Source organism: Heterodontus francisci, chromosome 14, assembly GCF_036365525.1.
Source record: "Heterodontus francisci isolate sHetFra1 chromosome 14, sHetFra1.hap1, whole genome shotgun sequence".
NCBI lineage: Eukaryota > Metazoa > Chordata > Chondrichthyes > Heterodontiformes > Heterodontidae > Heterodontus > Heterodontus francisci.
In genome coordinates, this window is record NC_090384.1 from 47,699,823 (window position 1) to 47,725,269 (window position 25,447).

Below are 25,447 nucleotides of genomic sequence, written 5' to 3' on the forward strand. Positions count from 1 at the left end.
GTGAGATGTTACTATACATTCGCGGAGGATGCGGCAGTGTCTAACCTAGCTACTTGAAGAAAGGCAGATTCAAAACTCATACTAGTAGAAAAACAATAATGTTCTGCAAGTCAGCTCAGCATTTTATGTTTTGTCACCGGAGTTCAAATTTGTTTCACTTTAAATCAACACAGGTCCTGATTGATTTATTGTTTCAGTCTGTTGTGGATTCAGGGTGTGAATGTCGGATGGAAAGCAATGATATTGAGTTAGCTGACCTTAGCCAGGGTGATGGTAGGAGAGCTATAATTGGTCTATGTGCCCCAGTGTACCTGCTCCTGATCACTATCTAGTGGTCCCTTCTGTAAAGTGCATGAGGGTAGGAATCAGGTCATCAGAACAATTAGCTCAGCTGGAATGTCTTCCATTTTGGTCAAACATCCTGCCAAAACTCACTGCCCAGGCACACACGTGAACAGCAACTCTTTGTGTGAGAATAGACAAACTGTGGAGCCTTAAACTTGGGCAGGTGGGGTGGGTGGGGGGGGGGGGGGGGCGAGGGGAGTGGGCAAGGGGAATAGAACCAATTAAACTGAAACTTAAGAATTGGTTTAAAAACTGAGAACAAAAGAATGAATGCATCATGCCTGGTTTTGTTCTGTTTTATGTTTTAGAGATACAGCACTGAAACAGGCCCTTCGGCCCACCGAGTCTGTGCCGACCATCAACCACCCATTTATACTAATCCTACACTAATCTCATATTCCTACCACATCCCCACCTGTCCCTATATTTCCCTACCACCTACCTATACTAGGGGCAATTTTATAATCCCAATTTACCTACCAACCTGCAAGTCTTTTGGCTTGTGGGAGGAAACCGGAGCACCCGGAGAAAACCCACACAGACACAGGGAAAACTTGCAAACTCCACACAGGCAGTACCCAGAATTGAACCCGGGTCGCTGGAGCTGTGAAGCTGCAGTGCTAACCACTGCGACCTTTTGAAGGGTCTGCAAGAATTACTGTGACAGAAAACTACATTAACATTAAACTTCAATTCATATTTATTCCACAATTTAAACTGCTCTAAAATTGAAAATAGCAGCAATAAAGGGATTGAAACGACCTGTCACAGCCAACAGCAATCAATTGAGATATCATTCTCTTTTTCACTTAAAAATTGCTACAAAGAGGAAGACTTGGATTAAAGTGATCCGCATTTTGAGAGTTGGTGGGCATGCAGAGTAATCCCAGCACTATATACATGGAAGGCTATCTATAGGATGTTGGTGGCTTAGCATGTCTTTAGCAGATAAGGGCTGTTCAGTCCAACGTCATCAAAAATAGAATGATCTCTAGTTGGTTTCTTTGCATTGTTTTGGCTTGCTAATTGCTGAGTTACTGCCCAACCTTAGGGCGGCACAGTGGCGCAGTGATTAGCACCGCAGCCTCACAGCTCCAGGGACCCGGGTTCGATTCCGGGTACTGTCTGTGTGGAGTTTGCAAGTTCTCCCTGTGTCTGCGTGGGTTTTCTCCGGGTGCTCCGGTTTCCTCCCACAAGCCAAAAGACTTGCAGGTTGATAGGTAAATTGGCCATTATAAATTGTCACTAGTATAGGTAGGTGGTAGGGAAATATAGGGACAGGTGGGGATGTTTGGTAGGAATATGGGATTAGTGCAGGATTAGTATAAATGGGTGGTTGATGTTCGGCACAGACTCGGTGGGCCGAAGGGCCTGTTTCAGTGCTGTATCTCTAATCTAATCTAATCTAATCTACTCATCACACCTGAATTTATTGGACTTGTGGAAAATGCCAGTTTGTGTTAATTAGAAAATAATTATTTTTCTAAATAATTATTTCTAAAATTATTTTTCTGTGTAACAGCCCCGACAACCAATTTTATCTGCAGCACCTGTGGAAGAGCCTGTCACTCTAGAATTGGCCTTTATAGCCATTCCAGGCACTGCTTCACAAGCCACTGACCACCTCCAGGTGCTTACCCATTGTCTCTCGAGACAAGGAGGCCAAAGAAGAAGATGATTTTTCTAAAGGTGGGGAAATATTCCCGCAAACTGCATGATTCACCCACATCCTTTGTGTCTTATTTCCACACAGTACTTCAGGAGCATAAACTCCCGCACCCGATCCAGTCATCACCTCAAGGCTAGATCTAATCCATAGAAACGCTGGCTTGGTTCAGCAGTTTCCAATTCCTGCTACTCTTATACATTGCTTTAGTGGATAAATGCAACAATCTGAGCCCGACAGATTAGCAGATCCACACGGTCAGTTTCTGGTCTTTACTGAGTTAGTTTAGCTTAGCTTTGCTATTAGGAGGAACCTTACAATTGGTTTCAGTTACCCCTGGGGCCATGAAGAAGGGTGGGAGTGTGGAGGGGAAAATTCAGCTTGTGCTTGTACTCCTGATCACTGTTCAGTGAGGGGTGACCGGATGAGAACAGGCTCAGCTCTGATGTCACCTTGAAGGCAAGTAGTCTGCTGACAATTAATGTCTAGTCCCACACTTGAGGAACTGCAGCCTGCACAGGTGGGTGGCCAGCTCAAACACTATGGAATTTTAATCTTTATACTGCCATAAATTTGTTTCTCTGATCAATGATGAAGGAGGTATGCATTAATCCAGGATTATTAATCACCCTGGGAGCAAGGTAGGCAAATCTGTATACAAGCAAAGCGAAGGAACAAAAAAGCTGCTTTTGTTACTGTTTGTCCAGTTTTCTCCCCTCCATAAGGATAGAACTTAAAAACAAAAAGGGGGCAATCACTTTGCTGGGAGTGTACTACAGGCCTCCAAACAGTCAGGGAGAGATAGAGGAGCAGATATGTAGGCAAATCTCAGAGAGGTGTAAAAATAATTAGGGTAATAATAGTAGGGGATTTCAACTTCCCCAATATTAACTGGGATAGTCTTAGTGCAGAAGGCCTAAAGGGGGCGGAATTCTTAAAGTGCATCAAGGAGAGCTTTTTGAGCCAGCACGTAGAAAGTCCTACAAGAGAAGGGGCAGTACTGGACCTAATCTTAGGGAATGAAGCTGGACAAGTGGTAGAAGTGTCAGTGGGGGAGCATTTCGGGGATAGTGACCATAACTCTGTAAGATTTAAGGTAGTTATGGAAAAGGTATAAAGGTACTGAATTGGGGGAAGGCCGATTTCAATATGATAAAACAGGATCTGGCCAAAGTGGACTGGGAGCAGCTACTTGTAGGAAAGTCTACATCAGACCAATGGGAGTCCTTCAATAAGGAAATAGTGAGAGTTCAGGGCCAACATGTTCCCATAAAGGTGAAGGGTAGGACCAATAAGTCCAGGGAACCCTGGATGTCAAGGGATATAGAGGATTGGATGAGGGGAAAAAAGGAGGCTTATGACAGATTCAGGGGCTGAAACAGCAGAGGCCCTAGAGGAGTATAGAAAGTGTAGGGGGGGTACTAGAAAAAGTACTTAGGAGAGCGAAAAGGGAGCATGAAAAAAAACTGGCGGGCGAGATAAAGGAAAATCCCCGGGTGTTTTATAAGTATATTAAGGGCAAGAGGATAACCAAGAAGAGTAGACACATTAAGGACCAAAGTGGCAATCTGTGTGTGGGGCCAGAGGATGTAGATGAGGTTTTAAATGATTACTTTTCATCTGTGTTCACTATGGAAAAGGACGATGTAGATGCAGAGATCAGGGAGGGGGATTGTGATATACTTGAACAAATTAGCATTGCAAGAGAGGAGGTTTTAGTGGGCTTAACAGTGGATAAATCCCCAGGACCAGATGAGATGTATCCCAGGCTTCTATGTGAGGCAAGGGAGGAAATTGCATGGGTTCTGACACAAATTTTCAAATCCTGTCTAGCCACAGGAGAGGTGCCAGAGGACTGAAAGACAGCAAATGTGGTACCATTATTCAAAAAAGGTAGTAGGGATAAACCAGGTAATTACAGGCCAGTGAGTCTAACATCAGTGGTAGGGAAACTACTGGAAAAAAATTCTGAGGGACAGGATTAATCTCCATTTGGAGAGGCAGGGATTAATCAAGGATAGTCAGCATGACTTTGTCAGGGGGAGATCATGTCTAACAAATCTGATTGAATTTTTCGAGGAGGTGACTAGGTGTGTAGATGAAGGTAAAGCGGTTGATGTGGTCTACATGGATTTCAGTAAGGCTTTTGATACGGTCTCACATGGAAGATTGGTTAAGAAGTTAAGAACCTATGGGATCCAGGGCAATTTGGCAAATTGGATCCAAAATTGGCTTAGTGGCAAGAGGCAGAGGGTGATGGTCAAGGGTTATTTTTGCAATTGGAAGCCTGTGACCAGCGGTGTACCTCAGGGAGCAGCTGGTGACCTTTGCTGTTTGTAGTGTACATTAATGATTTAGACGTGAATATAGGAGGTATGATCAGTGAGTTCGCAGATGACACAAAAATTGGTGGTGTCGTAAATAGTGAAGAGGAAAGCCTTAGATTACAGGGAGATATAGATGGGCTGGTAAAATGGGCAGAGCAGTAGCAAATAGAATTTAATTCTGAGAAGTGTGAGGTGATGCATTTTGGGAGGACTAACAAGGCAAGGGAATATACAATGGATGGTAGGACCCCAGGAAGTACAGAGGGTCAGAGGGACCTTGGTGTACTTGTCCATAGATCACTGAAGGCAGCAGCACAGGTAGATAAGGTTGGTTAGGAAGGCATATGGGATGCTTGGCTTTATTAGCCAAGGCATAGAATATAAGAGCAGGGAGGTTGTGATGGAGCTGTATAAAACGCTAGTTAGGCCACAGTTGGAGTACTGTGTACAGTTCTGATCGCCACACTATAGGAAGGATGTGATTGTACTGGAGAGGGTGCAGAGGAGATTCATCAAGATGTTGCATGGGCTGGAGCATTTCAGCTATGAAGAGAGACTGCATAGGCTAGGGTTGTTTTCCTTAGAGCAGAGAAGGCTGAGGGGGGAACTGATTGAGGTATACAAAACTGTGTGGGGCATAGATAGGGTAGATAGGAAGAAACATTTTCCCTTAGCAGAGGGGTCAATAACCAGAAGGCATAGATTTAAGGTAAGAAGTAGGATGTTTAGAGGGGATTTGAGGAAAACATTTTTCACCCTGAGGGTGGTTGGAATCTGGAACACACTGACTGAAGGGGTGGTATAGGCAAGAACCTTCACAACATTTAAGAAGTATTTAGCTGAGCACTTGAAATGCCATAGCATACAAGGCTACGGGCCACGTGCTGGAAAATGGGATTAGAATAGATAGACTTGATGGCAAGTGCGGACACGGTGGGCTGAAGGGCCTGTTTCTGTGCTGTATAACTCTATGACTCTCATCCTGGGATAAAGTCCCACAGGCATCTGGCACAAAGGGACTCTCCAAAAACTCTGCTATTATTGTGTGAACCTAGGCAGTGAGCACCAGCAGGATATTTGACCTTACAGTGCATTACAGTCAGACTTGAGTACCAATCACTGGAGGATGACCAGATGTAGGATCGCTGCTTGATGTTACCCCTCCCCAGGAGAGCCATGGCCAGCTATAAAATGCTCACCGTGAATGAAATGGCACACTGCACTCTGGTTTAAACAAAACCCGAGGCCAGTCTTTATATATCAACACTGAAGCACAGAGCTTTACCTGATGGGAGTTCAGATGCAGAGGCCAACCTGCCCTATGTGATTTTCTATGCATTAAGTTTATGAATGGAGAATCATATGGGGCACACTGATTTTTGTGCCCGAATCCTTGACCAGTGTCTCCATCATAGAAACCTCTGTGCCAAGAGCACTTATTTATAAAATCTACTCCCACTATTTTATTCTTTTCAGAACCTTTACTGGTCTATAGGTATGACTATGACTATATAAGCCCACCAGTAAAGGCTGCACACTGAAACTGGTGATATTTAGCAAAGCAGCATTTACCATTTTTATATTGATGTTTCACTGTCAACAGGCACAACTCATCAATAATGAAGGAGAACTGCATACATTTGGGGTGGGAGGGGTGGGGAGTGGGGATCCATGACCTGATGCCTCATGGGCTCCGAGTACAGCACTTTATTAACCCTCCGATAGAATCAGCAGGCACTGGAAGCACAAGAAACAGATGAAGATTGTGCTTGGCCCATCATGGGTCTCTGCCTTTTGGACAGGGAGAAATGAAAAAAGGAAAAAGAGGACTGCAATATATTCCTATGTTATGAGCATACCCTGTGCATGATGATGTAATTAAACATGTGATCTGGCCATCTTGGTATCTGCCTTTCTTTACCAGTTCCTCCCTATAACTGGTTTTGATGACAAAATGGGATTAATATGCAAAACCTTTTGCAGTAAATGGCGGTAGAGACCACAATGAACAAAATAAGCCAGCTCCGAGTGACCTACCCCTGCTTAGATGAAGATTTTCAACTAGATTGTGTTGAGCTTCATTGTTTCTGAAAATGTGTGGCTGCCCTCACTTGAATGGGCTCTACAGGGCCCTAGTGACCATCTGATTCAATTACCGACTACACTAGCTTTGGTGAGTTTGTTCTGATTAGGTTGACTTAGCTTCTGTGTCACTGTGAAAGACAACCACAATAAGGTATTTACTGGGTCACTGTTGCATTTGAAAATGGGACAAAATGGCTGTGCCCACAGGATACATCCAAAGGCTAGGAATGTATGATAGAGCTCGAGAACCATTTAGTTTATACATTGAAAGAATGGACATGTCTTCAAAGCTAATAATATATTAGAACTTGAAGGCGAAAATAAAGAGGCCCAGACTCAGAATAAGGCAATTCTTGAGCACAAGAAAGCAATTTTGCTGATGGAAATTGGCCCAAGAGTGAATAGCACACAAACAAACCTTCTTGCTTCCAACAGGCAAAAGATGTGCCATTCAAAACATTCATCAAGTTGGAGGAACATTTTAATCCTAAGCCACTATAGATAGCAGAAAGCTACAAATTTGGAACCAGAAGCCAGATACCAAAAAAGTATCATTACATTGCAACTTTGGTACATTCTTAGACTGTGAATTACGAGACAAATTCGTGCATGGATTGGTGGATGAAAGAATCCTGTCAAAGTTACGAAACACACAAAATCTTATGTTTGAGCTAGCATGTAAGATTGTTTTTACCATGGAGATGGCATCACAGAATGCTCAGGAATTTCGTCCTATGCATTTGACTTGTACAGTTTCTGTCCACTATCAGAACGCTCCTGCCAAAATGAGAGACCTGATCAGAAGAGTACTGTTAATAGAAGTTTAGTGTCTTGTTATCGCTGTAATGGCAACCACATGGCACAGGGATGTCAGTACTGACATGCCAAATGTTTTAATTGCAACTGCTTGCCAAATGAAGGCCAAAGCTGGAAAGAGAACTCTTCTAGTAGAAATGGAAAGCAATGGCATAACAAGGATGGAGTTCACAATCTTGAAGTGAATCCAGAGTGCTTAAACAAAGAGGAGCTAGGGGCGATACAGCATTTATACCACTAGCAATAATTCAAATGAGAGAGACTTTTGTAAAAAAATGTTGATAAATCAACAGTACATCTACAGGCACATCGATACAGCTGCAGATTGCTCCATTATGAGTAGAGGAGTGTATGAAAGCAAATTCAGTGACAACCTCTAACTGAGAGCACTGTTCAGTTTAGTTTAGTTTAGAGATACAGCACTGAAACAGGCCCTTCGGCCCACCGAGTCTGTGCCGACCATCAACCACCCATTTATACTAATCCTACACTAATTCCATATTCCTACCTCATCCCCTCATGTCCCTATATTTCCCTACCACCTACCTATACTAGGGGCAATTGCTAATGGCCAATTTACCTATCAACCTGCAAGTCTTTGGCATGTGGGAGGAAACCGGAGTACCCGGAGGAAACCCACACAGACACAGGGAGAACTTGCAAACTCCACACAGGCAGTACCTCGAATTGAACCCGGGTCGCTGGAGCTGTGAGGCTGCGGTGCTAACCACTGCGCCGCCCCACAGTTGAAAACCTACTCTGGTGGGGCATTAGAAACTTGCAGACGAAGGTGTGCAATGTCCAATATAAGGCCAAGTCCCTCAAGTTACCCATTGTTGAAGCGAGATATGTCAACAAACCAATATTAATGGCCAAAGACTGGCAGCATATTTTCCAAGTTTAGATGATCAAGAAGTTTGATTGACTATTGAATGGTTACAGCAGCAATTTTGAGGGCAGCTATGGAGGTATAATCTGTGTGAAAGTGCACATACGAATCAGGTCTGCTGCAAAACCAGTATATTACAAGACTAGATCGATTCCTTATGCTCTCAAAACGCAGGTTGAAGAGGAACTAACAAAGCTAGAGAGAAATGGTGTGATAGTGAAAAACAATCAGAGTGATTGGACAACCCCAAATGTAGTAGTGCCAAAGTCAGATAAAATCATAAGACTATGTGGGGACTACAACATAACAATCAACCAGGCAATGGATGTTGAGCAGTATCCATTACCGACTTCTCCAGATTTGTATGCAGAGTTAGTGGGATCCAAGCTATTCATGTAGTTGGATTTGTCCTATGCTTATGCACAGCAAAATGCGGAGCAAGAAAGTCAACACTATCTCACGATAAACACACATATGTGGTGATACTCCTACACAAATCTATCCTGTGGTGCGAAGTCTTAGCCGTTGTAGCTTGGAAGATTTTTGGAGAAGATTTTGAAAGGCGTACCGCATTGCTTGTGAAATTAGGATGATGCGTTGATCACGACCACAACAGAGGAAGAGAATCTTCAAGTATTGGATGATAAAGGCTCAATGATCACAATGTGAGGTTGAAAAAAAAGCTAGGTGTGCTTTCATGCAATTTGGGATAGTGTACCTTGTCATGAAAATTAATGAAAAAGGACTACAGCCAGTGAAAGAGATCATAGTGGCTATAGTTAATGCCCCAAAGCCAAAGATGTGTATGAGCTTAGATCTTTTCTAGACATGGTCTAATACTACATGCGATTTCTGCCTGAGGTTGCAAGTGTTAGCTCCACTACATGAGTTGTTGAAGAAAAATGTGAAATAGGAATGGTCTAAAGCATAAGATACTTATGATATGGGTAAGAGAAGCTTGACCAGTGATGCACTAGTCATTCATTACAACACAAATCATGACCTGAAGCTAGCATGTGACTCTTCAAAATATGGAACTGGAGCAGTGATCAGCCATATCATGGATGATGGTCAACAGAAGCCCATAGCATTCACGTCACATACCCTGACCAAGAGTAAATAGAACTACGCGCAAATAGAAAAGGAAGTGCTTGGAATCATCTTCAGAATCAAGACTTTTCACCAGTTTTTGTTGGGTAGAAACTTTACATTAACAGATCATAAACCCCTGGTAACTATTCTGGGTCCAAAGTCTGCAATACCGACAAAGGCAGTGCCTAGGATGCAGCGGTGGGCTGTACTTCTCTCACAATACAACTACAACATCGTAGTTCAAAGGAAAATGCTATAGCTGACGCACTGTGCTTGCCGCATAAAGGATCAAAAGTACATAGCGAAGGTACAATCTTCACAATAGGAATTGTGGATGAGGATTTTCCAATCACCGTAACTGAAACTGCAGCTGAAACTCAGAAAGACCTGGTTTTAAAAAGAGTCTATAAACGTTGAATGGTTGGACAGAGTTTGACTGGTGTACAGAAGAGGAACTGAAACCGTTCCACAATCAATGTAACGAGTTGTCACGAGAACAGGGATGTATTAAGTGGGGTCATAGAGTGGTAGTACCTAGTTCTTTAAGAGACAAGATTCTGGCAGAACTTCACACTAAACACACAGGTATACTTAGTATGGAATCCACAGGCAGATGTTTGGTTGATTGGCCTAGTCTAGACGGTGATCTAGAATCATTGGTTAGCAAATGCACCATTCATCAAAACTGTAGAAATAATCCACCTAAAATTCCTTTGCAATCGCATGCTGAATGCCTTCGGAGAGCAGTGAACAAGTTCAAGAAAAGATGATTAGGTTCCCACCTGACTGTGAGCCCCACCTAGTGGTTGGAGTGAGTAGCAGCCCTTTATACTGCAGCTGTTAACAGAGATCACTGTTGTATTTTCACCTGGCAGTGGTATATTGCCTGAATATACATTCAGCACTTTTCCCTCCTTTTCTTGCTGCCCCATCCAGGTGAGTGAGGAGTATTCCATCACACTCCTGATTTGACATTTGTTTAAGAGGCTTTGAGTGGTCAGGAGGTGAGAAGAGTTCTCAGCCTCTGACATTATGTAGCCAGTCTTGATGTGACTGGTCCAGTTCAATTTCTGGTCAATGGCAATGATGGTGCTGAAGGTCAGGGGTCATTGGTTTGCCTTTTTTGGAGATGGTCAGCTGGTTCTTGACACCTGGATAAGGGGACAAGACAATCAATTGAAATTAAGAGTATAAAATAACAGGTGTACTTACCGGAATATTCAAAGTATCTAAAGAAAACCTAGTCATACAGTTCACATGTCTGAGCTGAGTTAGCTGACCTTAAATGGAGTGCAGTTGGTTACAATTGATCTCAGTGCCTCTAGATTAGGAGGGGAAAAATTGCCAGTTTCTGCTCTTGGACACTATTGTGACTCCTATTCTGTATTTTGTCTATCTTAAATGAAGGCAGGATTGGGCTGTTCTGTGATACTATCCATGATTGAATATTATGCATTCAATCTAGATGTCCAAGATCTCATTCCCAATCTCATTGGTTTAATCATTAAGAGATAGTGACGACTCTGCACATCTTCAATTCACCACAATATAACTCATGTATATAAACAGGTTCTTTCAGCATGCCTTTGGCGGCAAAGGCTGTACATAACCAGCATTGAAGAACACTAAAGAAATGCACCCCTAAATGGAGAGACTGACTGCTGGAAAGACTGCTGCTGCTACCAGTCCACAGGTAACAGCCAGCCACCAGTAACATGATAAAGTGGAAGGGAAGGGTTTAAAAAAAACTCCAGGTTACAAGAGTAGGGAGGGATGTCTCGGAATCAGGGGTAGGAGAGACAGAAGTATCACGAGGAAGGAGAAACAGCACAAACTGTCTCGGTTATCTCTGAAACTTACCATAAAAGCTGATTGTTCAAATACTGCTGCCTCTCCCTCCAGAGTCTAGCAGCAAATGTTAGTCAGGACTTTCCTGATTGTACCTGTATCTGACTGGTCCTAGGTTAATTTTTCTCAATGAAAGCAGCGGCTAGAGTGCTAAAGTTAGCCTCAGTGCCACTGTGCTGAGAAGGGGAAAAATAAAAGCTCAGCCAAGGTTCCCATTCCTAATCACTATCCAGTGACTCCTGGTCGATAGTTTTGGTATCTACGTCTAGGCTAAACAGGATTGGGCTCAGTTGTGATGCCCTTCACAGTTGAATACCTGCTGGCACTCATTATCCAGTCTCATACATGAAGCATGGTCACTTAGGTGAGGTACAATATGGATGCTAGCACCAGCAAGAGTCAGCACCTTCAGGAAAGGAAGGGAAACAAGAAGGACTTGCAAGGAAACACAGCCAAGACCTGTAACTGCGAGCATAAAGTTGTCAAAAAATCTCAGCACCTCTTGAGTTTCATGCAGATTACATTAACTGGCTCCTTCAAACACATGTGAATTTTAAATTTAAAATTAATTCCATTGCTGAGCCGGTTTCAAATTTGTTGTGAAAGGAGTTGGTGAGACCTATGCTGTTTATTCTGGTTGCTGGGTTATGTAACAGCTGATCGCCATGGTTGCCAGCTAATTGTTGCCAAGGTTCCCTCCTCTCTTTACTGATCCTGAATGCTGCTTCAAATTTTCACTGAAAAACATCTTTTACTCTCTACCTCTCCTATAAGCACCAGCTCCTGTTGAAGTGGGAACCTTTTGTACCTCATTCAAATGGCCATTCTTGAGCCTAAATACTACTTCTTAGGCAGTCCCTCAGGCTTGAGGATAACTTGCTTCCATTCCGGTTCGATGGGTTCGGAGATGTCTGATAAGTCCAATATGTGATCTGCAGATTCTTCCAACAGAGGGGCAGGTGCTTCTTGAAGGGTCAGGAAGATGAGTAGTTTGGAGGTTTGTGCTCTCCCTCCAATGCCTCGACTTTGCCTCCGCAGGTTTCCAACTAAGTCCATGGTGTACAATGCCTTCTTGAATGAGCTTTCTCCATCTAGCACGCTCGCAAGCCAGGGGCTCCCAGCCGTCAACAGGGATGTTTGATCTTTTCAGGAATGCTTTGAGAACACCTCTAAAGTGTTTCCACTGTCCTCCTGGGAGTCTCCTAAACTGTGTTTGAAAGGTATTTGACCATAGAATACATCATAGTTGATCCTGAAGCAGTCGCTGAACAGTGATCAGGAGCTGATTAAAGTAGTGTGGAAGGAAAGAGAAGCACAGAAGGTTCAATCAGAGAGCCAAAGAGGGGTTGAGATGCAAGGGTGGAAGAGGTTGCAGGGGTCAGGTGATGCAAACAACATGGAGGGATTTGATGTGAACAAGGATCATAAATTTAATGTACTAGGGGACAGGGAGACAGGTCAGCAAGGAGAGTGGTGATGGGTGTGTTATGCTTAGTATGAACCAGAGTTTGGCTGATGGATTTATGGACGTTAAGAGTTTATGGAAGATAGAAGATGAGAAGCCAACAAGAAGGGGTTGAATTGGGGCACAGGTGCATGTTCATGTGGAGATGGAAGTAAATGGTCCTGGTAATGGATATGATAATGGGGTTTGAATCTCAGCTGACAGCAAGACAGGTTGCAAAGGTTTTTACAGAGCCCAACAGGGTTGATGCAGGAAGGATGTTTCCTTAGCTGGGAGGTTCAGAAGCAGGGGCTTCTAAGGGTCTTAGAATAGGAGGTAGGACTGAGATGAGGAGGAATTTCATGAGGCTCATTCATTGGGAATGTTCAAGACAGAGATTGATAAGATTCCTAGATATTTAAGATATCAAGGAATATGGAGATAGTGCAGGAAAATAGCATTGAGATAGATCAGCCCTGATCTAGTTGAATGGTGAACTGGCTCGAATGGCCAAATGGCCTACTCCTCATATTTCTTATGTTCCTTAATGTCTGATTCAGCCTGAAGAGCTGACCAGCAAAGGGGATGGAATAAGTGGTAAGGCAGCTGAAAACAATGGATTTTGTTGCTACAAGATGCAACTGAAAGAAGTTTTCATGCATGCAACTTAATGTCAGACAGCAGAGAGAGGGGTTGTGGGGCGAGAGAAGTGATGGAAAAAAGCTGGTATCAATGATAGGTGTGCTAGAAGATAGCCATTACGGAGACGTGGCTACAGAATGACAAGGATTGGGTCTTGAATACTGAGGGATATATGACATTCAAGAATAGGAAGCGAGGTAAAGGAGGAGGGGTAGCACAGTTAATCAAGGATGGCATTGGTGCAATAGTTAGACAAGACCTTGGCTCAGGAGATCAGGATGTAGAATCAGTTTGGGTGGAGATGAGGAGTCAGGAAAGAAGTCACTAGTGTGAGTGATCTGCAGGCACCGAACAGTAATCACAATGTAGGACAAAGTATACAAAAATAATTAGGTGCTTGTGATAAAGGGATGGCAATAATCATGGGTAATTTAATCTGCATATAAACTGGAAAAATCAGATTGACAATAGTAGTCTGGATGAAGAGGTCATAGAATGCTTTCGAGAGTTTCTTAGAGCAGCACGTTCTGGAATCAACCAGAGAGCAGGTTATGTATTGTGTAATGTGACAGGATTTAAAGACATCTGCAAACGCGACATGAAATCCTGTGACATTGATCACAAGTCGTGGGAGTCAGTTGCCAGCGTTCGCCAGAGCTGGCGGGCAGCCATATAGGCGGGGCTAAAGTGTGGCGAGTCGAAGAGACTTAGTAGTTGGCAGGAAAAAAGACAGAGGCGCAAGGGGAGAGCCAACTGTGGAGCAGCCCCGACAAACAAATTTTTCTGCAGCACCCGTGGAAGAGCCTGTCACTCTAGAATTGGCCTTTATAGCCACTCCAGGTGCTGCTCCACACACCACTGACCACCTCCAGGCGCTCACCCATTGTCTCTCGAGATAAGGAGGCCAAAGAAGAATGTGACAGGATTAATTAATGGTGTCAGAGTAAAGGGACCTCTAGGTAGCAGCGACCACAATATGATTGAATTTTACATCACTAGACAGTATTTTAAACTTAAATAAGGGCAACTATGTGGGCATGAAAGCTGAGTTAGCTGAATTGAACTGGGTTACTAAGCTAGGAGATAGATCAATAGAGAAGCAGTGGCAGACATTTACGGGGATATTTCAGAATACTCTGAATAAGTATATTCCTACTGTAAAGAAAAATTCTAAGGGGAGGACCCACCATCCGTGGATAGCTAAATAAGTTAAGGAAAACATCAAACTTAAATTCCTGCCATTGTCGACAGGAATAGTGCCAGAAGACTGGAGGATAGCAAATGTTGTCCCCTTGTACAAGAAGGGGAGTAGAGACAGCCCTGGTAATTATAGACCTGTGAGCCTTACTTCGGTTGTGGGTAAAATGTTGGAAAAGGTTATAAGAGACAGGATTTATAATCATCTTGAAAAGAATAAGTTCATTAGCGATAGTCAGCACGGTTTTGTGACGGGTAGGTCGTGCCTCACAAACCTTATTGAGTTTTTCGAGAAGGTGACCAAACAGGTGGATGAGGGTAAAGCAGTGGATGTGGTGTATATGGATTTCAGTAAGGCGTTTGATAAGGTTCCCCACGGTAGGCTATTGCAGAAAATACGGAAGTATGGGGATGAAGGTGATTTAGAGCTTCGGATCAGAAATTGGCTAGCTGAAAGAAGACAGAGGGTGGTGGTTGATGGCAAATGTTCATCCTGGAGTTTAGTTACTAGTGGTGTACCGCAAGGATCTGTTTTGGGGCCACTGCTGTTTGTCATTTTTATAAATGACCTGGAAGAGGGTGTAGAAGGGTGGGTTAGTAAATTTGCGGATGACACTAAGGTCGGCGGAGTTGTGGATAGTGCCGAAGGATGTTGTAGGGTACAGAGGGACATAGATAGGCTACAGAGCTGGGCTGAGAGATGGCAAATGGAGTTTAATGCGGAAAAGTGCGAGGTGATTCACTTTGGAAGGAGTAACAGGAATGCAGAGTACTGGGCTAATGGGAAGATTCTTGGTAGTGTAGATGAACAGAGAGATCTTGGTGTCCAGGTGCATAAATCCCTGAAGGTTGCTACCCAGGTTAATAGGGCTGTTAAGAAGGCATATGGTGTGTTAACTTTTATTAGTAGGGGGATCGAGTTTCGGAGCCACGATGTCATGCTGCAGCTGTACAAAACTCTGGTGAGACCGCACCTGGAGTATTGCGTGCAGTTCTGGTCACCGCATTATAGGAAGGATGTGGAAGCTTTGGAAAGGGTGCAGAGGAGATTTACTAGGATGTTGCCTGGTATGGAGGGAAGGTCTTACGAGGAAAGGCTGAGGGACTTGAGGTTGTTTTCGTTGGAGAGAAGGAGGAGGAGAGGTGACTTAATAGAGACATATAAGATAATCAGAGGGTTAGATAGGGTGGATAGTGAGAGTCTTTTTCCTCGGATGGTGATGGCAAACACGAGGGGACATAGCTTTAAGTTGAGGGGTGATAGATATAGGACAGATGTCAGAGGTAGTTTCTTTACTCAGAGAGTAGTAGGGGCGTGGAACGCCCTGCCTGCAACAGTAGTAGACTCGCCAACTTTAAGGGCATTTAAGTGGTCATTGGATAGACATATGGATGAAAATGGAATAGTGTAGGTCAGATGGTATCACAGGTCGGCGCAACATTGAGGGCCGAAGGGCCTGTACTGCGCTGTAATGTTCTAATTCTAATTCTAATTAAGGAAAAAGCATATAATTGCGCAAAGATGAGTGGCAGGTCAGATGATTGGTCAGAATATAAACAGCAGAGAATGACTAAAAGGTTAAGCAGGAGAAATAAATTAGAGTATGCGAAGAAGCTAGCTAGAAATGTAAAAACGGAGAGCAAGAGTTTCTACAGGTTTTTAAAAAGGAAAAGAGTAAGTAAAGAGAGTGTTGGTCCTCTAGAGAGTGAGAATGGGGAGTCAATAGTTAATAATAAGGAAATGGCGGATGAAATGAACAAATATTTTGCTTCAGTCTTCACTATAGAGGATACAAAAAACATTCCAGTAATAGCTGTAAATCAGAAGGTGGAAGGAAGAGAGGAACATGGTGAAATTACAATCACCAGGGAAGTGGTACTAAGCAAACTTTTGGAGCTGCAGGCTGACAAGTCCCCGGATTCTGACGGACTTCATCCTCGGGTCTTAAAAGAGGTGGCTAATGAGGTAGATGCGTTGTTGAATTTTGAAAAATTCAGTACATTTTGGAAAGGTTCTATCAGACTAGAAAGTAGCAAATATAGCCCCTCTAATCAAGTAGTGGGGTGGGAGGTGGAGAAAGAGGCAGTGAACAGGTAACTATAGACCAATTATTTTGACGTCTGTAGTGGGGAAGGTGTTAGAATTGATCATTAAGGAGGTTGTAGCTGGGCACTTACAAAAACCCAAGGTAATCGGGAATAGTCAGCATGGTCTTGTGAAAGGGAAATCATGTTTAACCAATTTGTTGGAGTTCTTCGAAGGAGTAACATGCGCTGTGGATAAAGGGGAGCCTGCTGACGTACTGTACTTGCGATTTCCAGAAGGCATTTGACAAGGTGCCACATAAAAGGTTATTGCGCAAAGTAGGAGCTCATGGTATAGAGGGTAACATGGACAGAAGATTGGCTGGCTGGCTGAAAACAGAGAATATGCATAAATGGGTCCTTTTCTGAGTGACAGGATGTGATGAGTGGAGTCCCGCAGGGGTCTGTGCTGGGTCCTCAACATTTTACAATTTATATCAATGAATTAGATAGGGGAGCGATGGCATGGTAGCTAAATTTGCAGATGACACAAAGATAGTTAGGAAAGTATGTTGTGAAGAGGACATAGGAGGTTGCAGACAGATTATAGATAGGTTGAGTGGGTGGGCAAAAATCTTGCAGATTGAGTATAATGTGGGAAAATGTGAAGTTGTTCACTTTGGCAGGAAGAATAAAAAAGCAGAATATTACTTAAACGGAGAATGACTGCAGAATTCCAAGGTGCAGAGGGATCTAGGTGTTCTAGTGTATGAGTCACGAAAAGTTAGTATGCAGGAACAGCAAGTAATAAAGAAGGCTAATGGAATGCTATCCTTTATTGAGAGGAATTGAAAATAAAAGTAAGGATGTTATGCTTCAATTATACAGGACATTGGTGAGATCACATCTCGACTACTGTGCGCAGTTTTGGTCTCCTTATTTAAAAAAGGATGTAAATACGTTGGAGACGGTTCAGAGGAGGTTTACTAGATTGATACCCAGAATGGGTGGGTTGCATTATGAGAAAGGTTGGACAGACTGGGCTTGTTTTCACTGGCGTTTAGAAGAGTGAGGGGAGATTTGATTGAAGTATATAAGAGCCTGAATGGTCTCGACAAGGTGGATGTCGAAAGGATGTTTCCTCTTGTGGTTGAGTCCAGAATTAGGGGTTGCCCTTTTAGGACAGAGATGAGGAGAAATTGTTTTGACTTTGGAACACTTTGCCTCAGAAGGTGGTGGATGCAGGGTCATTAAATATTTTTAAGGCAGAGGTTAGGCAAAGGAATCAAAGATTATCAGGGGTAGATGGGAATGCGGAATTCAAAACACAAGAATGACAGTGCAGGCTCTGGGGCCGAATGGCCTACTTCTGCTCCAAATTCTTATGTAGGAGCCAATGATGTCCCTGAGGGATGGCATGTAAATGAGGAAGAGGAAGGGGACAAGATAGATCCATAGGAATCTACCTCAGGCAGCCTAGCATTCAGTCAGCACTCCCATAGCTAGTGGAGCATTGGTAGCCATGGAGCAAAACTCTTTCCACGCTGCTAGAACATGATGTAGTTCTAACTTCAAGAATACCTCCTATTGCATCAAGGTTGTATTTTCCATTTCCTGCACCAGACATCCATTAGCAACTAGTCTGAGATCATCCAAACTCATCCCTTGTAGGAGCCTCAAAAACAGCAGAGAGAGGTCTTCCATTTCAGCGTGGACAGATTTGAATCCAGCTGATCCTGGAGATTAACGGTTAGTCTCTACAATCTAAAAAAACTGATTAATTTTGAACCTTATGAAAATATGTCAGTTTAAAAATTCTGTATTTGAAAAAATGTTAACGACACATAAGATGCACAAAAAAGTATATAGCCCAAGAATGAGAATGGATCTATGGTAGAGGGATTACAATTGGTCACGAAATCCATGGGACACTAATGTACAAAAAAAAACATCCACAGTATCCACTGCCATTGCAAAGTGTGTGTGTGAATGTCTGCTGAGGATAAGGTTGGGCTCAGTTGAATTGTCCACTGGCACTGGGTGCAGAAGCTTGCACATGAAGAATGGCCAATTGGGCAGGTTACAGGCCAGCACATATGGAATCATATCCCAGCAAGAAAGAGAAACTTCTGGGATAAGAGGGGAGGGAAGAAATTGGAGTGGGGGTGGTGGGGAAAAGAAGCAGGAACTATTTCAATCCATTAAAGAACCAGGACCAACCACCAGTTCCTCACTGCAAACTGTGGGAAAAAGTTTCAGAACAAAACCAGAGACTTGTGTTTTGTGTAGTTGGCACAATGTTTGAGTGTATGTTTTTGTTATGAAATACATGCCTCATAATCACTGCAGTTTGCCTGGTATTAATTAATATGCTCATGACCCAGGCAGATACCTTTTTATTTTAAAGAAAAAAAGGCATGTTTGAGTAAACAGGTAGTAGAAATGAATCATGTGTTTTTCTGGAAATTGAACTAGAATTAATAAAATACAGAATTATCAGTTTTCACTACTGAAGCACTGCTACTCCCAGTGACATGTTCCTACATGTAAAATCAAAGTTTGAATTTATTATAATTATTTTCTATCGCTGACTGAAAATAAGAATCTGAAAATATCTACATAGCAATTCCTCACCCTAGTATGTAAAAGTTGCATCTTAAATCAGCCTGAAAACTACTCAGATAGCTGATTATGAGGACTCTAGACAGTTTGCAACAACCAACTTCATGTTTGAATACAAGGTCACAAACATCTATGCAATCTATGATTTTCCTATTTTTGGATTGACACTAACATGCCATATGGGTTTAAAATTAGTTTTAGTTAATAGTTATGCTATAAATAGTATTGTTAATACAAACTTAAAGAACACTCCTTGCTTCAATCTTCTCACACAATAGCCCTCATAGTACTTTTATAATTGCATAATATACTGTAGTATCATCTTTGCACTAGAATGCAATGCAGCATTCAATTTAAAATTGGAGAGTTAAAAATTGGTCATTGGATGAAAAGGGAGAAATTTGGCCTATGGAATATTAAGAATTCAAGCCTCATTTGGTCCCAACAGAGATCCCCAATTAGATGCTTGGTGTTCCAAGTAAGTTGCTAAAGCCTGGAGTTTAGAGAAGAAAACCCTTCACAGTATCTCAATTTCACCAAAGGGATCCACTCTTAAACAAAGGGAGACATCTCACCACCCTGTGACAATTTTTAAATAAATTGCCAAAACTGTTTCATGGTTCCAAATTCTATTTTAAAATACTTAACATGAACAATGTGTAAAAATCAGTTGTATGAATACTGCAATACAGACAACTTCGTAAAATCTACAATTATTCAGTACTCCAAAGGTTACCAGAACAATTGCATGGGGGAAGGAAAGCAGAGTAACAAAATCAAAATTCAAAAGGTCCTTCGGTATAAATCACCTTCAGGGGACCAAATAGTATCTTAGCAAACTGAAGACGCAAAGATGCTGGAACACGAGATCAGACTGAATTGTAGTGGATGCTGTTGGTACCAAATAGATTTAAGATTACACAGTGGTACTCTCCAAGGGATCAGTATTAGGACCACTGCTCTTTGATATATTAATGACTTGGATACACAGGGTGTAATTTCAGCATTTGCAGATGACACAAAACTGGGATATGTCATAAACAATGACGATAGTAACAGACTTCAGGAGGACAAAGACTGGTGGTAGATGAAATTTAATGCAGAGAAATGTGAAGTCATACATTTTGATAAGAATGAGAGGCAATATAAACTAAATGGTACAATTGTAAAGGGAGTGCAACAAAGAGATCTGGGTGGGTGGGTGGGGCGGGGGGTGTATGTACGTAAATCTTTGAAGGAGGCAGTACAAGTTAAGACGACTTTTAAAAAGGCATATGGGATGCTTTGCTTTATTAATCGTGGCAGAGTATAAAAGGGAAGGAAGTATTGCTAAACTTTTATAAAAGGTTGGTTAGGCTTCAGCTGAAATACTATGTTCAATTTTGGGCACTACAATTTAGGAAGGATGGCAAGACGAAGAAAGTGCAGAAGCAATTTATTGGAATGGTCACAGGGATGAGAGATATCATTTATGTGGAGAGACTGGAGAAGCTGGGGTTGTTCTCCTTCGAGTTAGGAAGGATGAGGAGATTTGATAGAGATGTTCAAAATCATGAATCATTTTGACACAGTAAGGAAAAACCATTTCCAGTGGTAGAAGGTTCTGTACCCAGAGAATACAGATTTTGAGTGATTGGTAAAGAACCAGAGGCACCATGAGGAAACACTTTTTTTTGCACTGCCTGATAGGGTGTGGAAAAAGATTCAACAGTAACTTTCAAAACAGAATTGGATAAATACTTGACAGGAAAAAAAATGCATGGCTACAGGGAAAGAAACCATTAGGTAGCTCTATCAAAGAGCTGGCACACACACAATCGGCTGAATGGTCTCCTTCTGTGCTCTGTCATTGTACAAAAACATTTATTCTGGCCATTTAACTTTTTTTTTTTTGAAGGATCCCGGCCACAAAAATATTCTCACTGAAATGGAGACATTAAAACCAATGCATTTTTACTAAATATTTGATTGTTTATTTTTTTTTTAAATCTCTGTTGTATTCTTTCCAAGAAATTGTAGCTGTTCAGTTTGACAGCTGACGGGGACAGAAGCCACCTTGCATTCGGAGCTGGCCAGCAGGAGAAATAAACTGACAGGCTGAAAATCAGAGGTTACCAAAAGTAGCAACACCACTGTTCATTCAAGTGAAATTAATAGAAACAAAACAAGATGACACTGAATTCTTCTTCCTGAAATCATAAAGGGGTGCAGGAGGAGGAGAGTTAAAGAGAATACTATTTAAAATTCCCTGCACAGTATTCTCTGTTCACACAAAATTAATGCTGTGGAAGTCACATACCATTTGAATCCAAAAGGGGCATCAGTTTCTCACCTTTCCCATTGCAGTGAGCAGATGCTACAGCTGTTGACACTTTTACCAGCCGTGCAGCTATAAGTTTGAGAATCGTAGCTTTTCATTGGTTTAGACACCGGGAACGCTGAGAATAACTTGAATGGTTTGGAAACATTACCAAATGCAGCAGCAAACCAGTAGTGCTGGTAACAGAAGGCTTGGATTGATTTGCAAACTCACCATAGACAATTCGAATTCTCTCCTTGCATCCTCCGTAAACATGAGCTCATCCAAAACGCTGCTGCTCGTACATAATTCACATCAAGTTCTGTTCACCCATCACCCCTATATTCACTAATCTACACTGCCTCCTGGTCCAACCACAATTCAATTTTAAAATAATCTTAATTTTCAAATCTCTCCTCGGTGTCTCCTCTCCCCAAATCTGTAAGCTCCTCCAATTCCGTCTTTTTGCACATTCCAGGTTTTTAAGAGCTCCACCCATTGGCGATAATGACTCCAGCTGCCTCAGTCCTCAGCTTGGGAATTCTCTGCCTAAACCTCTCCACCTTCTCTCTTACTTTTAAGACACTTTACCCCCTTTGGATCAAGCTTTTGGTCACGTATTCTAATATCTCTATGTGGCTCGGTGCCACGTTTGTCTGATAACATTCCTGTAAAGCACCTTGGGACACTTTACGTTAAATGTGCTATATAAATGCAAGATGTTGTAGAACATATGTACAACGGAAACTGGAAATGAAAAGGTTCCATCTTTCGAACGGAGCAGTGATTCTGGACTAATATTTGCCCTATAACAGTAACGTGCATTGGATCTTTTATGTCACTGAAACCATGCATGAGACATATTTAGGCAAGTCATCAAAGGATAGGTTCTACAGTAACACCAGGGCCCTTTTACAGTGTACCAGTACGTTGAACAGGACAGCCCAGAATAACACCATCACTCGCAGAACCTTAACTGAAGGTCAGCTTTTAAAAACAAACCTATTTCGCTTAGCCCACTCTTGGTAGATGAAAGGGGGAGCATGGTAGGGGAAGAGAGCGTGAAAGTTGGCTAGGAATATAAGCCAACATTCTAGTAACTATTTACTAGCTGAGTGTTGGGTATATCCACTTTACCACGATCTGCCTATCCCATTTTCTTGTGATATCCTAAGAAAATACCTGACACACAAATACATTGTATTTCGAGGATATTGAAGTCTCTTTCCCAATTTTATTTTTGAGCTGCATTAACTTGCTCAGTGCTAATCTGTTACTGAGGGAGTTTACACCGACTCTCTGCTTATAACAAAAACAATGGTGTTGTTACTTTCATACTAATATTTTACATCTAGCCCACAGTGATAGTTTGGCCACTGCCATTCAAATAAATACTTCGAAAATGTGATGAGTCATATTCTACTATATCAGCAATGATAACGCATTGCCACTGATTTGCAAACATCAAGATACAAATGGAATAAGCATCCACCTAATGCTATTCAATACAGAAAAACTTACTCAAGACGAACCCCAAGCAAATGTTGCAGTTTAGTTTTGGGGGTGGAGGAAGAGAGAAGGGGGAGGAATTGCTCATATCTCAACTCACTTACCAGGTAAGTAATGTAACAACCCCAATAACATTAGCTATTTAGCACCAATCTTTAACACATATACAAAGGAGGTCACAGACTTTTTTTTGGAATAGTCTCAACTGTCACATTCAGCTCCACTTAATGGCAACACTGTAAAAGAGTTATAAGATAATATAAAACTATGTAATAAAAATTTATTGTACAGAATATCAATTATATTTAATGCATCTGCACTTGCATTTTCTCATCAAAAACTTACAAAATCTACCAGTTTTTTTTTTTTTAACTGCAGTCTTTAACCTTTTCAGTAGCACACCTAGGTGTAGGTTTGAACAAATTGCACTTCAGATATCAGTGATCTATTTGGTTTAAAAAAAAATTGTGCTCCTCAAGGTGATCACAGTATGGGAAAATGCTTTTCATTTTAGACATCCATTATCAGCATCAAGCACTCCCAGAGGAGGTAGGGCACAGTTGGTTGCAGAGCAAAGCTCTCTATACTGCTGCAATAATGAGTCTGCTGTCTCAACCTCAAAAGAGCACCCCTACAAAGCTAGTGGAGTAGGACCAGAGGACATAAAATTAAAATGGTGAAAATTAAGTTTAAAATAGCTGTTAGGAACAATTTTCTTGCTCAAAAATGTAATGGTTTGGAATAATCTACTAGATGGTATAATGGAGACCAAAAATCTAGGATATTCAAAGTCCATTTTGTTGCTATAAATCAGACAGTCAGGATACTAGAGTGATGAGTCTCAATGGGCCAAATGATCTTGTGCTCTTTTGACATTTTTCCATTTCTCACTTCAGGCATTTTTGGGTCTCACTGAATGCAACTGCAAATTTAACATGAAATCGGAAAGAGTTTTGTATTGTAAGCCCATGAAGGAGCTTAAACTCATTTTCATGTACAGCCAGCAAACAGAGGAGACATTCGTCCCATGAGCCTGGGTTGAATTTGAACCCAGATGCCAGGAATAAAAATGCACCACCCATCCCCCTCAAGCAAAAATGAACACAGAAAAGAACACATTTTGTATCAACCAGAGGCGGCCAGTGGAAAGTTGAATGATAATTGGTGCATTTCTAAGACATGCAAGGGTTTTGCCTTTAAACCTGAAATGTGAAAACTATCAACAGTACACACATTAATACTTTGGAGCAATCAAGGTCCTTGGCTCCACAATTAAAATTTATGCTGCACATAAAATGAAAGAACAAATTCACAGTTGTGTCACCTTGTCTAATGCATCAGAACCAGGGACAGAAAAAAAAATATTTGGCGATGCACCATACAATTATGTAAAATTACTCCCGTTATCAGCACAGCTTATTCCAATACTAATTTACATCTTCCATTGAATTGGTCAGCCTAGTGAGTTCCGCAGTTTACAAAGTAAATTCCTTACTTTAGTGCATATTACTTTTCGTAAATAACCAGATTTTGTATATAAATATAATAAATAAATTTGTGGTGACTTCTTCAATGAACTAAAGCTGCTTCTTAGCGTTCATCCTCTTCCTTTTTAGTTCTTCCTCCTCTTTTCTCATCTCTTCTGCGTCCTCCAATATACCCAACTGCAAGCTGCAGGAGATAAAAAGGCTCAACTGTTATGAAGTGATATACAGCACTTGTTTCTTTCGTCAAAGATCTTCCATCTCTGGTTTCCACCTTCCAGGTTCTCCAGCATGCCCATTTTTAAGGGCAAAGCAAATGAAGACAGCTTAGTGCCATCAGTTTGCAACTCTTGAACTCTTGAATATCAAAAGCTACAACACTAAAACAAGGTGCCAATATTGAGAAAGCAGTTTCTTCAGAAACTCATCCTCACAATAATGAGGTTAATGAGAACAATGTTGAGGTTACACACCCTCATCAGCTTCTCTGTTGTACTTATTGTAGGAACTTACAAACAGCAACTTTTGTTTCAATATGAAGCCTAAGTAAACTGTGAAGTTTAACTCAGTTCAGTGATAGCAATCTCACCTATGAGTCAAAAGGTTGTGGGTTCAAGAATCATTCCACGATTTCAGCATGTAATTTGGCAAGTTATGATGTTCTGGAATGCACTGCCTGAAAGGGTGGTACAAGCAGTGACTTTCAAAAAGGAATTGGATAAATACAGGAAAAGGAATAATTTGCAGGGCTGTGTGAAAATAGGGGAGTGGGGCTAATTGGATAGCTTTTTGAGAGTTGGCACAGGTATGATGCGCCAAATGCTGCCTTTCTGTGCTGTAAGATTCTGTGACAAAGTGCAGTACTGAGGGAATGCTGTATTGTCAAAGGTGCCATCTTTCGGATGAGATGTTAAATCAAGATCCCATGATTCTATTTGAAAAGCAGGGCAATTCTCTTGTCTTGGCCAATACTTATTCCTCAACCAAATATACCATAACAAACTAACTGTTCATTTATCCCATTAATTTTTGAGAGACCTTGCTATGTAGAAATTGGCTGCTGTGCTTGTCCACATAACAGCGATTATACTTCAGAATAACTCACTAGCTCTGAAGCATTTCAGGACATCCCGAGGACATAACAGGCACAGTATAAA

General features: G+C 41.8%; 1 protein-coding gene across 1 annotated transcript in view; it reads right to left on the minus strand.

Annotated features, from left to right (window-relative positions):
• Positions 1-22,511: 22,511 nt before the first annotated feature.
• The window catches only part of spty2d1 (SPT2 chromatin protein domain containing 1), a 40,075-nt gene continuing 37,139 nt past the window's right edge, over positions 22,512-25,447 (minus strand). The window contains exon 6 of the mRNA XM_068046177.1: positions 22,512-24,477. Coding sequence (XP_067902278.1) covers positions 24,384-24,477 — 94 coding nt within the window. The 3' untranslated portion in view covers positions 22,512-24,383. The remainder of the gene's footprint in view (positions 24,478-25,447) is intronic.